We start from the raw sequence: 15,461 nt of genomic DNA, 5'->3' as shown, positions 1-15,461 counted from the left end.
CGCGAGCAGTGTTGCCAAGTTAGCCCTTTTGGGGCCAGAACTGGTCCTTTTGAGTAAGTACTCAGCCCCAAAATTCAGCAAAAGCCCCAAGGGGCTTTTTAGCCCTACAGAGAGAAATCTTGCTACAAATCTAGCCCTTTCAGTAATGAAATGTTTTATGGTATTTTCAGTAAACTGCAAAGAAGAATTCACTTAACCGACCCTCGTCTGCACCTGCAAGCTCGTCCTGCGACCCCTCTTGGGGAGCAGGTAGCAAGTGCACATTGTCACTTTATGCCCTTGTTTCTGGTTTTGATATGCTGTGTAGCCCGAGGCGAATTACGGATAGCGTCGATTCCAGAAAATGCGAATCTTTGTTCAGTTGTATTGCATCTGGTCCTTGAAAGTTCACAGAAATGCGATGCGGAATCGACGAATCGTTCGTAACAGTGAGGTTCGACCAGAGACTAGTTCGTGTGTGCGGTCGTGTGTGTGTGTGTGTGTGTGCGTGTGCATATATATGAAGGAGGAATATGCCGAAAATGTGTAATGCTTTTGTGTAATTTACTGCACCACAATTTACGGGGGAAATGAATTATTTAATGTAAGAAAATTTATTTTAGGTGAGCGTATGCCCCTTATCTTGACAGTTGATTAGTGGTGGTTCTTGAGTTTCAGAAATTTTGCGCCAAAACACCCAAGATTAGTAAATCTAGCCCCTTGGATGTGAATTTTAGCTCCATTTTGGGTGCGATATAGCCCGTTTTTCTCTCGTGCTGTTGGCAACACTGCTCGCGAGAGGGAACTCTTCGTCGGCGTGTAAGATGGTGGAATAACACAGCCGAAAGTTGGAACGCGTGCGTTGTACGTACTCTTTCCCCATTTACTGTATTACATTACGTTGCGTAGTTAGTGATCTCGTCGGTGATCTGTTAATTTAACTGTGTGGTGTTGAGTGTGTAACGAGGGGAAATGTAGTTTTTGCTATATAGCAAGAATTTGATAGCTGCTCGAAGTATGAGAAACTATGTGTACATCAAGAAACGAAAATTATCCTAAACATCACGCTTTTGGCTACGATAATACGTCTAGTTTTATAAACTTGGATGAATATAAAATTCCGTAGTTAAATTTTGGTGCATGTGTGAAGCATTTTATAAGAATTTTTTCACGACAGAGTGTGAATTTACTTTAAAAGCCTCGTTTTTAACTGCGAGTAGCAAGGAATTGTCTACTGTATATTTGCGCGATTCTGCATGCGCTAATAAGAAACTTCGGTGGGAACCTTCGACGTAGTCTTGCTAAGGTAAGAGTTGTCCGTATATATTAGTTGAAACATTCAAACAAAATCTTCAAGTCTAAAAATAAATAAAATTATAATTCTATTGCAAGGTTTGTATTTGTGTGTGAAATAAATTTCTCATAGCATACCTCGACCAATAGAGGAGCATCTATTTTGTTATTGGCTGAAAATTTGAACTGTACTTTTGTTTAAGCGGTAAAGAGAGAAACAAACAGGGTAATTGTGTGTTGTTGATTTTATTCTTTCAAACAGTAATGATCTTAAGTTAAGTTTGAAGAGAGATGACTACTTAAAGTGTTGTTTTATTGCTGCACGTGTGTGCTTGGGTATACGATAAAGTTCGTAGTTAACGAGATAGGTTGTAGTGGAAAATATGGCGATGAAAATGAAACAAGCTCCGTTGAAGGTGAGTATTAAAATTCATTGAAGTGCCCTTACTATTAATTTAACTTGTAATGATCTGCAGAATTTTACTTGGAACCTCGGACTTATTAAAGTTTATAGATGGCAACTATGCAGAAAATTGCAATTTTTCCCAGTTACAATTTCGTCACTTATATTTTGTGCATTGGTGTTTGTGATGGAATAATGTGAAGTGTGTGTAACAAGTAGTTTATATATCTTGATGGAAGTTTGAACTTTGAGGATCAATAGCTGTTTAGTAAGCAAAAAAATGCAATCGTGTATCAAACTAAAGACACATTTTTGTAAACCAAAATTATTTTAGAAGGTTATTTTATAAAAAAAATGGGTATCAGTTTCATACATCGGAGACACATTTCTTCAATTTTACACAAGAAACTACTTACGGAAATGAGTTTCTCCAAGGTTTACAACCTTCGTCGATATATATTCTGGAACGAGTTTACTCTCCAATTTCTATGAAATTTCGCCTACTCACTAATTGTGAACTCCTAATCACGAATCTGCATGTAATAATTGGCAGTCAAGTATGGAAATCGAGAAAAAAATGAAATAAACTATGTTTTCTTAACGTAACGTAACCCTACCATAAGAACAATAGCTCCACGGAAGACGCCATTTTCCCAACATGAAGAAATCAACAGGCAAGATAAGGTATAGTTCTCTTAGCTAAAATATTAATTTTTCTTTGTATTTATGCTAATGGAACCTAACCTAACCTCGTAGGCATTCCTCGTCTGTCGTCAACAAGATTGTTGTGCGTAAAGGAAGACCATTAGGTAATTAATTGCGAAAGAAAGATGGTTCCGAATTGCTGTGTATGGACAATCACCGTGGTAAATCGCAAAGTTATTTTACAAGTTGTACATGTAAATGTACAGTTTTAACAAGTGACCGCCAAATATGAACTACAGATACGTCATCAGGACATCGAAATTAGTAAGTAGGCGAAATTTTATAGAAATTGGAGAGTGGTCCGGTATTGTAAACTCATGCCTATATTCTTCCTAAAACTTCATCGTACAATGCAGCAGAACAATAAATAATCACTTTTCATGTAATAATATTGCGCATTTTGTGAAAATCGACATCATGCCGTTGTTTCCAAGATGTACCTGCAGATGGCTCTAGTGTCGGAAGTCACGCGATCTCGCTAGTGGAATCAGGGTTTCCAAACGTGTGATTTTTTTCAAGAAACACGCAGTTTTTTGTTGAGAAAGTAAAATGGTTTTTCGATGAATTTAGGGGCGAAATGGGTGATAATGGAACCTAACCTAACCTCGTGTGAATGGTTCGTGGGGCTACCTGTGGATGGTTTTTGGGGCTAACGTCAATGTTTCATCAAAATGTACAATTTCAAGACGTGATCTCCATTTTTTTACAAATTTCATGCACAATAGAGTTGGAAACATTGATATTTGAAAACAAAAGAAGCGTTACCATTCGCAAAGCAAGCGATATCGCACCGTGACCTGCTTTCCGTAGCATTACGGAAGATGGTTTATTTTAGCAGAAAAAGTATTTGTTTTCGTTCAAAAAGCATAATGGCACCTTCCACTATGTTACGCAATACATAATTGGTAAGTACTAACCACGAGAAAGACAAAATATCCAATTTAAATGTGTCTCCGATGTATGAAACTGTTAGTAAAAAATGAACTGTGAGTATTCTTTTCAGGGTAAAACTTTGATAGCGTCCCAACGGATTTCTTCATTTTTACACAAGAAACTACTTACCAAAATGAGTTTCTGTAGCATTTAGAAGTTCTTGTTGGTATTTTCTTTCGAGAAAAACCGATGTCCGTATATGCTAAATTGAACGAAATGAGTGCTAATGGAACCTAACCTCGTAGGCATACCTCGTCTCTGTGATGGTTAGTGGGGCTAACGTCAATGGTTTAATAATTACTATTTGTCAAAAATTGAACTTTTTTTTTTTTCGTGAAAAAAGCAAAATTGCACCTTGAAGAATCTTTCGCAATGCATAATAGGTAAGTACGAATGTTAAAAATGACTAAATAAATTAGTGTTGGAACGCTATCAAGGTTTCACCCTTTTCAGAATTACACATAGTACTTCATCAACTGCAACTGTTTTTGGGAATGGAAAATTATTTCCATCTATCCCGGTAATTCAAAACCATGGAGTTAAATGGGGAAATGCATAGTGGAGCCCCACTCATCGCGAGAGGTTCCCAGGAACAAATATGGTTTGATTGTGGGTTCTCCTTGTTTCAAGTGGAATTCTCTGTGATTGGTCCACTCAAGGTCACTTCTCCCTTTCCTGGAAGACACCCTCCTGTTTCCCCACTTTTATTTATTTGACAGAGTTGTCATTTGAAAACTTTGTACAATGGTGGTCAAGGAGCCTGTGGGACAGCCGGTTTATTCATTTTACCCTGACATTTTTATGGCTTGACAGGGCTCCTTGGGATGAGCAAGGGTCCTTGTTCTAACCCTAACAGTCAACACTGGAGTGGGCACTCAGTTCACAATAGGGTCATTCCACGTCAGTTCAACCAGGCCAGGGAACCCACCATCTCAGATTTTTATGAAACTTGGTACATTTAATCCTTCCATGGTGGTAAGAAACCACATAAAATTTTTCGCCTCTAACTCATCTGGTTTCAGAGTTATGGCCTCTCTAACTTTCAGCCAACTCTTGTTTTCCTTCATTTCCGAAACCCTCATTGAAACCTGCAGTGCTTTACAAAAAAAAAAAAAAATATCTTGCTCACACATGATTCAATCCTTTTGAAATTTCACAACAATATTAACCAAACAATAGGCATTTCAGAAAAAAATATGACATCACATGATATCAATATTTTAGTAAAACAAAAAATTAATAAAAAAAATATTAACGGGATTTTGTTGCCGAAAACATGCCTTGCTAAAATTTCAATTATCATTAAAAGGGAATGAATTAATACCAGCATAAGTATTTTTAAAATTAACCTGGATATTTATTCTAACTTACCCAGCAATAAAAGTTATGGTTATTTTATTCCTTCTATAAATATAATATACTTATGTCTGATATTTAGATGAAATGGCTTCCGGAGTATTAAAATATTTTGGTTAACTCAAAATCAATCAAATAATGTGTTATAAATTAATCAGTGAAGCAAACTCGAAATTCTACACTTTTGTTTATTCTTTGAGCATTGTTGTATTATTATTTCCTTGCTTATTTATAAAATAATTTATCCATATATAAGCAAAATATATATGGTTCCAAAAAATCTTTGTTTAATGTTGTGTTCTTTGTAAGCAGCAGTTTGATGATATGCCAACATTACCTGAGACAGAATAGCAATGAAGATGACAATAATGATGATAATAATAATAATTTATATTATTTTATTAATATGAAATCATCATTGAACAATATCAGTTATGGTATCCCCTCCTGCTTCAACATTTGGTGTTTGATGATTTATCCATATAGATATTTAAATGTGATTGACCAAAACACAGGTTTAAAAATTACTGAATATTCCATATATTGCCTATATATATTTTTTACCTTTCCATATATGTGCATGCAACATATACAAAAATTCACTTTGTGACACAAGTTGTATACTTTGACACGTTGGATTATCTTGTCCATTGAACTTAGAACCTTTTGCCATCCAAATGTATGATTCTTTCCTGCACTGACACCATGCAGATGTCTGAGAAGTGGTATGTCCTTCCAGATGTTGTTTCTGGTGGATCAACAACAGCCAGCACATGGGGAATTGGTACTGCACATGTATCTTCATGTCTTGGCCAATAGAATGATGGGGAAGGAGCATGGGGGGGTGAAGAAACTTTACAACAACATCTCCTTGATCTTCATCCACTTGAGATATCATTCCAAAATACCACAACTGATCATACTTACAAGCAATGTAACATCCAGGAAAGAGTTTATCTACGGTTACAATAAAAGATTGAATCCAGTCTTTTACAATCCAAGATGAGGCCCAAGGTTACCACTGGACTTCTGAGTCATGTACTGTACATCCTGTGGTAGTCTACTGTAAGAACTCTGTTGGGGAAAGTATTGTTTCATCACACTGCATCATATATAATGACCTGAAGCATGATGTGAACATGGTTTACAAAATTCAAGGAATAGTCGTGAAATTTCTGAAAGAAAAGTTTTTTACATGTCAAGAAAATACACTATTTTCGTGACAGGAGTCCTGCTCAATACAAATATATAACTTTCTCAACTTGTGTCTGCATGAAGAGGACTTCCAGCTAGAGGCATAATGGTCATTTTTTGCAACAAGCCATGGGAAATCAGAATGTAATGGGATTGGCGGAACAGCAAAACGCTTGGCACGAAAAGAGAGTTTACAGGGACGATTTGAGAGACAGATCACAACAACAGGGGATTTTTACAATTTCTGTGTGGAAAAAATTACAAATATTGCATTTCACTTTATTGAGAAAGGTGAAGTTGATTCAACCCATTTGACACTTCAAAACTGGTTTACAGATGTACAAACAGTTCCAGGCACTAGAAGTTTCCACAATTTCAGATCTCTGGATTCTGCAGGCACCATTGTGGCTAGAAGAATCAGTCAAGATGAGACACCATCTCTCACGTACAGTTTGAAAAACCGCCAATCTTTTATTGTAACCGTACATGAACTCTTTCCTGGATGTTACATTGCTCCTAAGTATGATCAGTAGTGGTATTTTGGAATGGTATCTCAAGTGAATGAAGATCAAGGAGATGTTGTTGTAAAGTTTCATCACCCCCATGCTCCTTCCCCATGCTCCTTCTATTGGCCAAGACATAAAGATATATGTGCAGTACCAATTCCCCATGTGCTGGCTGTTGTTGATCCACCAGAAACAAAATCTGGATGGCAAAAGGTTCTAAGTTCAATGGACAAGATAATCCAACATGTCAAATTATACAACTTTTATCACAAAGTAAATTTTTGTATATGTTCAGGGTGGCGACAGACCTGGAAAACCTGGAAAACCGGGAAAAGTCAGGGAATTTGAGGTGTCAAAAAAAGTCAGGGAAATGTCAGGGAATTTCGTCTTGATTGACTTCGAACAGTCTTTTGACGAAAATTGTTATAACTCTGGCACTATGGGAGCAATCTACTTCGGATAACTTTTGTTTTGCAGCTAAAACATCAGCGCATGCAACGGTGTACAATTTACAACACCGGACCGAGGAAGGGGGCTTGGGGGGGGGCACGTCCCCCGAATTTCAATGGAAAAAACAAAAATCTGGAGTTTGCCCCCTCTTCTCCCGCTATTTTGGGGAGAAGGCGCAAACTTTAGTATTCTTTTCAAAGAATGGACATTTCTCAACAGAATGAAACATGTTTTATGTTCTTGGGTGCCATACAAGTTGAATAATAAGCCAAAATGTGATTATTATTTTTTTTACGAAATGTATAAGTAATTTACATTTTTGGAGGAAAATTGTTATAACTCGGGCACTAAGCGAGCAATCTACTTCGGATAAGTTTTGTTTTGCAGCTAAAACATCAGAGCATGCAGCGGTGTATAATTCAGAACGCCGAACCAAGTAAAGGGGGTTTGGGGGGAGCGACTACCGAATTTCAATGGAAAAAAAAAACAACAAAAATATGGAGTTTACCCACTATTCTCCCGTTATTTGGAAAGAAGGTGCGAACTTTAGTATTCTTTTCGAAGAATGGACATTTCTCAAGAGAATGAAACATGTTTCATGTTCTTTGGTGCCAAACAAGTTGAATAATATGCCAAAATGTGATTTTTCTTTTTTTACGAAAAATAGGTAATATGCATGTTTGGAGGAAAATTGTTATAACTCGGGTACTATGGGGGCAATCTACTTCGGATAAGTTTTGGTTTGCAGCTAAAACATCATAGCATGCAACTGGGTACAATTCAGAACACCGAACCGAAGAAGGGGGGGTTTGGGGGTGCAACTACCGAATTTCAATGAAAAAAAAATAATCTGGAGTTTACCTCCTCTTCTCCCGCTATTTTGGGGAGAAGGCGCAAACCTTAGTATTCTCTTCAAAGAATCGACGTTTCCAAAGAGATTGAAACATGTTTCATGTTCTTTGGTGCCATACAAGTTGAATAATATGCCAAAATGTGATTTTTCTTTTTTTACGAGAAATAGGTAATTTGCATGTTTGGAGGAAAATTATTATAACTCGGGTACTATGGGGGCAATCTACTTCGGATAAGTTTTGGTTTGCAGCTAAAACATCATAGCATGCAACCGTGTACAATTCAGAACACCGAACCGAAGAAGGGGGGGTTTGGGGGCGCAACTACCGAATTTCAATGAAAAAAAATCTGGAGTTTACCTCCTCTTCTCCCTCTATTTTGGGGAGAAGGTGCAAACCTTAGTATTCTCTTCAAAGAATGGACGTTTCCAAAGAGATTGAAATACACTATCTGGCCATTCGTCACCGGACACCTGGAACGAGTACTTTAATCCGGTTTCAGGCGTCCGTCAGTATCGTGTGGGGCCACCTTTCGCAGCAAGTACAGCCACAACCCTCTGAGGAAGACTGTCCACCAAATTGCGATAGGTTTCGACGGGAATCCTGCTCCATTCCTCTTGCAAAGCGGCGAACAACTCTTTAGTGTTTTTTGGGGGGTGTGGCCTGGCTCTCAACCGGCGCTCCAACTCGTCCCAAAGATGCTCATTCAGGTTGAGATCAGGACTTTGGGCGGGCCAATCAAGTTTTTGCACACCCATATCCTCGAACCACGTGTTGATCACACCTGCCGTATGACATGGGGCATTGTCGTGCTGAAACAGATAAGGACCACTACCGAATTGTGCCCACAATGTCGGTAGCGCAGAATTGTCCAGGATCGTTAGGTATGCATCTGCATTCATGTTTCCACGCACTAACACAAGAGGACCAAGACCATACCAGGAGAAACATGACCACACCATGATGCTTCCACATGCCTTTGGTGGGGTGTCCGGTGACGAATGGCCAGATAGTGTATGTTTCATGTTCTTTGGTGCCATACAAGTTGAATAATATGCCAAAATGTGATTTTTCTTTTTTTTACGAAAAATAGGTAATTTGCATTTTTGGAGGAAAATTGTTATAACTCTGGCACTACGGGAGCAATCTACTTCGGATATGTTTTGTTTTGCAGATAAAACATCAGAGCATGCAACAGTGTACAATTCAGAACGCCGAACCGAGGAAGGGGGTTTGGGGTGGTGCGACCCCCGAATTTCAATGGAAAAGACAAATATCTGGAGTTTGCTACATTCTTTTCAAAGAATGGACATTTCTCAAGAGAATGAAACATGTTTCATGTTCTCGGGTGCCATACAAGTTGAATAATATGCCAAAATGTGAAACTGTTTTTTACGAAAAATAGGTAATTTGCATTTTTGGAGGAAAATTGTTATAACTTGGGCACTATGGGAGCAATCTACTTCGGATAAGTTTTGTTTTGCAGCTAAAACATCAGAGCATGCAACGGTGTACAATTCAGAATGTCGAACCGAGGAAAGGGGGTTTGGGGGGAGCGACTACCGAGTTTCAATGAAAAAACAAAACAAAGAAAACATCTGGAGTTTACCCCCTCTTCTCCCACTATTTGGGAAGACGGTGGGAACTTTAGTATTCTTTTCAAAGAATGGATATTTCGCAAGAGAATGAAACATGTTTCATGTTCTTTGGTGCCATACAAGTTGAATTATGAGCCAAAATGTGAAAGAAACTCTGTTCGGAAATGTTGCGGAGGGGGGGGGGGGAGAGCTTGGCCATCAATATGAATTTCCCAGGCTTGCTCCAGACCTGTGTCAGAGTTTCCACCCAAACATAAGAGTATGAAGGTCCAAAACGCACATTCATTTCGTAATCAGCACCATGATACCATATGGTATCATCGGACCAGTACGACCTTACCCTGATGATACCATAATGGTTGGTATCATTGGAGGAGTAAAGGTTAAGCCTCTAAATATTATGTGGTGAAAAATGCATTGAATTATCATTTTTTCTTGTCCGTATGGGAGTAGTAAGGGAACTTGTCAACAGATGGAGGGGATAAGAGCCGGTGGCGCCGTCCGATAGTTGTCAGACGTCGTAGTTAGGCATTTTGTTGGGCAAACTGAAGGAACATGGAAACAAATATGTTCCATTGATACATACGATTTTTGTCGAATATCACCACCCGACAAAGTATCTCACTACACCATGCGACAGAAATTGCATGGACTGAAACATCCAACAAAAATCGCATGCATAAACAAGAAGAGCTTTAGACTGCAAATATGCTGCTGGAATTTTATTACTCTTCTGGCTCACTTCACATTATTTAATGTAGCAGTGCTTACGAAGGTTTTCTTTCATCATCCTGACGCATTACTGGTTTCGCACAAGTTAACATACGTTTACAATGACATTGCACTATTCTTACATATCAAGAAGAACCCAACCAAATGGGATATATATTGAATACTATCACGAAAAAGTTAAACATAAATCTACATTGGTGAAGGTTATAAAAATTGGCAAGTGCATGCTCCCAACATCAAATTTACTGCAACACTAGTATTGAAATGAAATTAATGCCACTCTCTGTCCTGTCTGTTTAATCTCGTGAGAGATGGTCTTAAATTTCTCACTGAGTGAAGTTAATGTCCAATATTATGAAATAAAATACTAATAATAAATACGTAAATATTTTAATATCATATTTACTCGAATCATTCAATCATAACAGCAAATCACTTCCTTCAAGAATTGACTTTTCTCTGCCAGCCCTGCTAAATTTTCACTTTCCATCTACTGATTTATACGAGGGGTGGCCAGAAAGTAATTTCCAATTAGTAGGTACATTGATTTTTTGCAAACGCCAAAACCGTTAAAAATGGTAATTGCTGCGAAATTATGTTTAGGAATGTGCAGTGATGTCTAGACACATTTTTCGCCCGTTCGAAATATCGAAATAATGCGAATTTGGCAAAAAATGCGAATTGTAGGCATTTTTAGCAATTTTTTTAAAAGAAATGTCCTAAAACCATGAAATCCAACATCCTTGTCTTTTCTAGGCCATGTGTGTGTACAAAGAACATTCAAGTTTTCCAACATTTTACTCAAGAGTAAACTATAGAGTTATACGTACGTGAAATGATTCCGACAGCCACATTAAATCATATATTTCCCACGATTTTTTCAACTTCTATCAAAACCATTTGCATCACAGAGCAAAGTGGCAAGGTTATAACAGGAGATTGAGTGCTTATCTACCGTCACACGGGAGCCACATCTTCGTATTTGTCGCACGAGATATGTTTTGAATTACCACGCTAAGTGCGTTCTGTCGGCATTTCTCGATTGAGTAATAATGGAGCTCAGTCGTTAGGGCATCTGACTACTATGCGAGAGACCCGGGTTCGATCCCCAGCGGGGGAGAACCGGGATGTTTTCCACCTATTCAAACTGCTCCGGTGCCCACCCAGCATCATACGAAGCTGGTACCTTGAGGAAACTTTGAGGGATAAAGGCAGCCAAGAGTGTGGTGCTGATCACATCATCCCCACGTTCAGCCGTGATCAAGAAAGTGTGGGGCCCTAACCCCACACCAAAATTTCATTATCTAAAATCCTTCCCTTAAAATTAATAAAGGGGTATGGAAAATAACTTTCAAGATATCAAACTCTCGCGAAGAGGCATAAGCCATGTGACTTACAATTTGAAACAGTAGTTTAAAAACACCATGAAGGTATAATTTCAGATATTTGCCAGAAAATGCGCTAAAATGAAAATGTGAATTTTGGGAAAAATTTTCGGCATAATCACCACCGTTGTTCAGGCATGTGTCGCACCATGGCACTAAATTTTGTATGCCCATGGTATATGTGTGTGACACCAAAGAGTGGAACAATCTCTACCGCAATGTAGCTGTCAAATCCTTGCCTTGCCAGAAACCTCTTCAGTTAAACAAAGAGATGAAAGTAGGTACATTCAAGGCCAGGGCTGTACAGGGAGTGGTCCAAGTTCTCTCACCTGAAGTGATGCAAAGGGCCCGTGTGTACTCAGCTCTATGGGGTTGTGCACATTCGATTGGCCTTCCGTGAATTGTCTGCACCATCATCTGACCATCCTATCACTCACGACGTCCGGTCTGCACAACTCACACGATTGCTCTGTGCCAAATTCTGAGTGTGCAATGTAGGCTACATCGCAGTCGGTGGGAGACTGTATGAGAGCTGCAATCTTTAACCTAGAACTGTCCTAAACCGGCTACATTGCAACTGTACCAGATTACAGCTACATGCCACTTCTTCCTGCCTGTATGTGTGTGTCGCTCTCTGACCACTAGTGCTGCGTATAGGTACCATTGGAGCTTTTCCAGGATGCCCCTCGTATATGAACTTTCAGAAGCTTTTATTATTAGTGTGTTCCTGTTTTAATGTGTTGGTTAGCTAAATCAGGTACCTATACAATGCAATTCTATAAATTCCTTGATATCCCATCGATCACTAGACAACAAATTTTAACTTTTTGTTTTTTACAGAGGCCAAAATAGCTGATTTATATGGATTTGAGTGTTCTGAAGTTGAAAATGACAATTAAAAATCTAAATTAGCTCAGGTTTGGAAGTTATTGAAACTTTTATGTTCTTCACATATTATAATGGGCCATAGTCTAACAAGCGTAGCACTGCCTATACCTGCCGCAAAATTAGTTTGGTATTGAGAGCTGAAGGAACACGCGTCACGGTGTTGCCATATCATGCGGTACAGTACGCACTGCAGCCGTCTGACGCTGTGTCGAGGAAAACGTGTTATGAAAAGGAACAACAATGATGAAATGTGTTATTGTTTTTCGAGGAAAATGGAATAACAATGATGACAACAATGATGAATGTGTTATTGTTTTTTCTATTCATTTCCATCTCCCTTACAACATGAACGAATTAATGAAACAAGCATTGTTTACAGGTTATCTTTCCAATCCATTCTGTATATACACTCTCAATAATCATTTCTTTCCAAAGTCGCCGTTAAAGTCTGCCCGTCTTTCAATTATACCGCAACTGAAGTGCACAAAGTCCAGTTGGTGGGGCGTCTGACTTTCACGCGTGAGACCCGCGGTAGTTTGTGGAACTTTTTCAAATATCCCGAGTGACTCCGGGGTCGACTCACCCCAAGTGAGTACCTGGGGCAAACCTGTGGTAAAGGCGGTTGGTGAATCACATCACCGCATCACCTCCATAATATGGCCTAGGTCGAGGTCGAGAATGTGTGGAGCTCTACCTCCACATCTCCATATGCCTTCATACTTTATTTTGGGTCCATTATTTTTATCTTTTGTATGAGAATCCCAGATATTTTATGACTGTCCTTAAAGATGTTTCCCCACCTTGAAAAAATGCCGAATCTTTCAACGAAACGCGCAGTTTCCCAACAGTGGGATGATCTTTCCTCCTATAATAAGAGTAAATATGGCGAGAATAGCATCTTGCTGAAAAGTATCTAAATTTGTCACGCGTTTACTGATAGCTATTCCTCTTCTTTCCTGGGGTTTCCAATTTTGAAGCCTCGCATTTATTTATTTATTTATTTCTACCACATTATATTTTTCTTTCCCTATGGTAACAATAGTGTTCTTAGACACGCTGACAGCAGCAGCAGTCCTGTCCAGAACTTTGTTTACAGAAATGATTCGACCCCCCATTGTTTTTCTCTTGCTCAAATTATTTGCGCTCAGAACAAACCATCTGCCGCGTTTGGCTTTTGAGAGGAATTCCTTTTTGTTTTAGTGCATGGCCGCTTTGGTACATTGTCATCTCGAGTATTGCCTCCTGTGCTTGACATTCTTCACGCAAGCACACGACACACTCAAGCAGAACACAGAAAATTATGTACAAAAAATAACACATTAAAACAACACGCTATATACAACAAAGAATACTCTAAATTCAATAAACACTGACTGGTTAAAATATCACAGTAACGCAACGCAACAAACAAACAACACGTCCTCTCCCAACAACATGAAATCTGACCGCAGGAAGAATTGCCCGATAAGCGGCAACACCGAGAAAAACGTTTTCTGTTGCTAGGTAACCAGGGCTTGGGTGAAGGACTGGTAAGATTTTGATTGGCTCGCATGCCAGCAACCCACCCTCCCGCAGTGACGTAGACCCGATTTCAACACGTGGTTCTCAAGTGTCAATACCAAACTAATTTTGCGGCAGGTATAACACACATTTACTTACCAAACAATTGACAGTGGTTTTGGGGTTAATTCGATGCACTGATCACAAATATGGAGTTCGTTTTTCTCGAATGGCTCTAGTTTTTAAGATACAGGATGTTCAAGTTTATATTGCTACTGAAATACTGATACATATATTTTTCATATTCTATTCAATTTTTTTTAATGACAAGCTTGCTGATTCCATATATCACATCATTTTTGTCAAACTAGTATTTACAATGCAAACTAACAATGTAAACTAGTAAAATGTAACCTATTCACAAATGATGTGAAAAAATAAATCAAAGTGCTTTAGACTAAGTACATGAAATGCTAGTCAATTTAGTTAAATTAAAGATACACTATTAACAGCTACCTTGTTTACAATACGCGTTTTCTCTTCACCTGCCGCTTATGGGGAAGATGAAAGTCTTTCTGCAAAGTCCAGCAGAAATCTGCCAACATTGAAGCACTGAATCTTCCTTGGTATCGATGTTCCATTACAGAGATTTCTTGGTGAAACCTCTCACCATGTTCATCATTTAACGCCCCACAATCTTCAGGGAAAACGTCGATATGTGAGTGAATGAAGTGCATTTTGAGTGACATGTTGCATTTCAGTTTCTCATAGGCACATATAAGGTCATTCACAAGTTCAATATAATTTTCAGCCCTCCTATTGCCCAAGAACAATGACGTATCTTTCCGAAAGCATTGCCACGCGTTTAGCTCACAGGACTGAGAATACACTCGAATTGCTGGTCTCCAAGGACCTTACGTATTTGTGGACCAATGTATACTCCCTGCTTGATCTTCTCAGCACTCAGTCCAGGGAATTTTACACGCAAGTATTCAAATGCTCGTTCGTTGCTCTTATTCACTGCTTTTACAAATGACTTCATCAATCCTAGCTTCACATGTAGTGGTGGTAACAGGACTTTACTGGGATTTACAAGTGGCTCCCATGAGACATATAGGCCCATAAGCATACCGATGACTTTTAAATCAGCACATATGAGCCATTGATGCTTATCATAGTCGATGCTGTTTAAAATACCTCTCATCATGATGTAACTTTCCTTTGCTAGGGCTGCATATGCCACTGGGATGGAAGGAAGCACATTGCCATTATGTAATAGCACGGCTTTCAAACTAGTTTTCGAACCATCTATGAAAAGTCTCCAATCGTCCTGTTTGTATAAGATATTGATTTCTTGCATCAAACCTTCAACATCCGTACAGTATGCCATTTCGTTTGTTGTGTTGAAAAACCTTTCGAGTGGCTTTTGACGTTGGCGAAAAGTACATACTCGAGCTTTATCTTCCAGAAGATTGCACTCCATTAAACGAGAAGCTAATACTTCGGCTTTATGTTTTGGAAGGTCCAAGTCTCGAACAAGATCATCGAGTTCACTTTGCGTGATTTTGTGCATTTCACTAGATGATGTTGGTGTAAAGGTGGGATCGTTAGATGTGGAAGGATGGCATGTATCTGACTGGTCTTCATCTTCACTGCCACTAGAAAAGTTTATTGTTGTGGCTATTGGA

The 15,461-nt window shown here is 38.8% G+C and overlaps 1 protein-coding gene across 2 annotated transcripts in view; it reads left to right on the top strand.

Annotated features, from left to right (window-relative positions):
• Positions 1–779: 779 nt before the first annotated feature.
• Positions 780–15,461, top strand: part of LOC145988419 (DNA topoisomerase 2-alpha-like) — a 39,666-nt gene continuing 24,984 nt past the window's right edge. Inside the window, exon 1 of one of the 2 annotated variants that reach the window (XM_083123309.1) lies at positions 780–1,285. Coding sequence is in view for 1 of the 2 variants with exons in the window: in XM_083123306.1 (XP_082979432.1) it covers positions 1,656–1,688 (33 nt within the window). In the remaining variant the exon portion in view is untranslated. Of the gene's footprint in view, positions 1,286–1,480; positions 1,689–15,461 lie in introns of those variants that run through there. The other variant, XM_083123306.1, reaches the window with a different exon arrangement.

Source organism: Lepisma saccharinum, chromosome 5 (assembly GCF_977018435.1).
Source record: "Lepisma saccharinum chromosome 5, izLepSacc3.1, whole genome shotgun sequence".
NCBI lineage: Eukaryota > Metazoa > Arthropoda > Insecta > Zygentoma > Lepismatidae > Lepisma > Lepisma saccharinum.
Note: the sequence above shows the minus strand (reverse complement) of the source record. Positions and strands in the feature narration are given on the sequence as shown.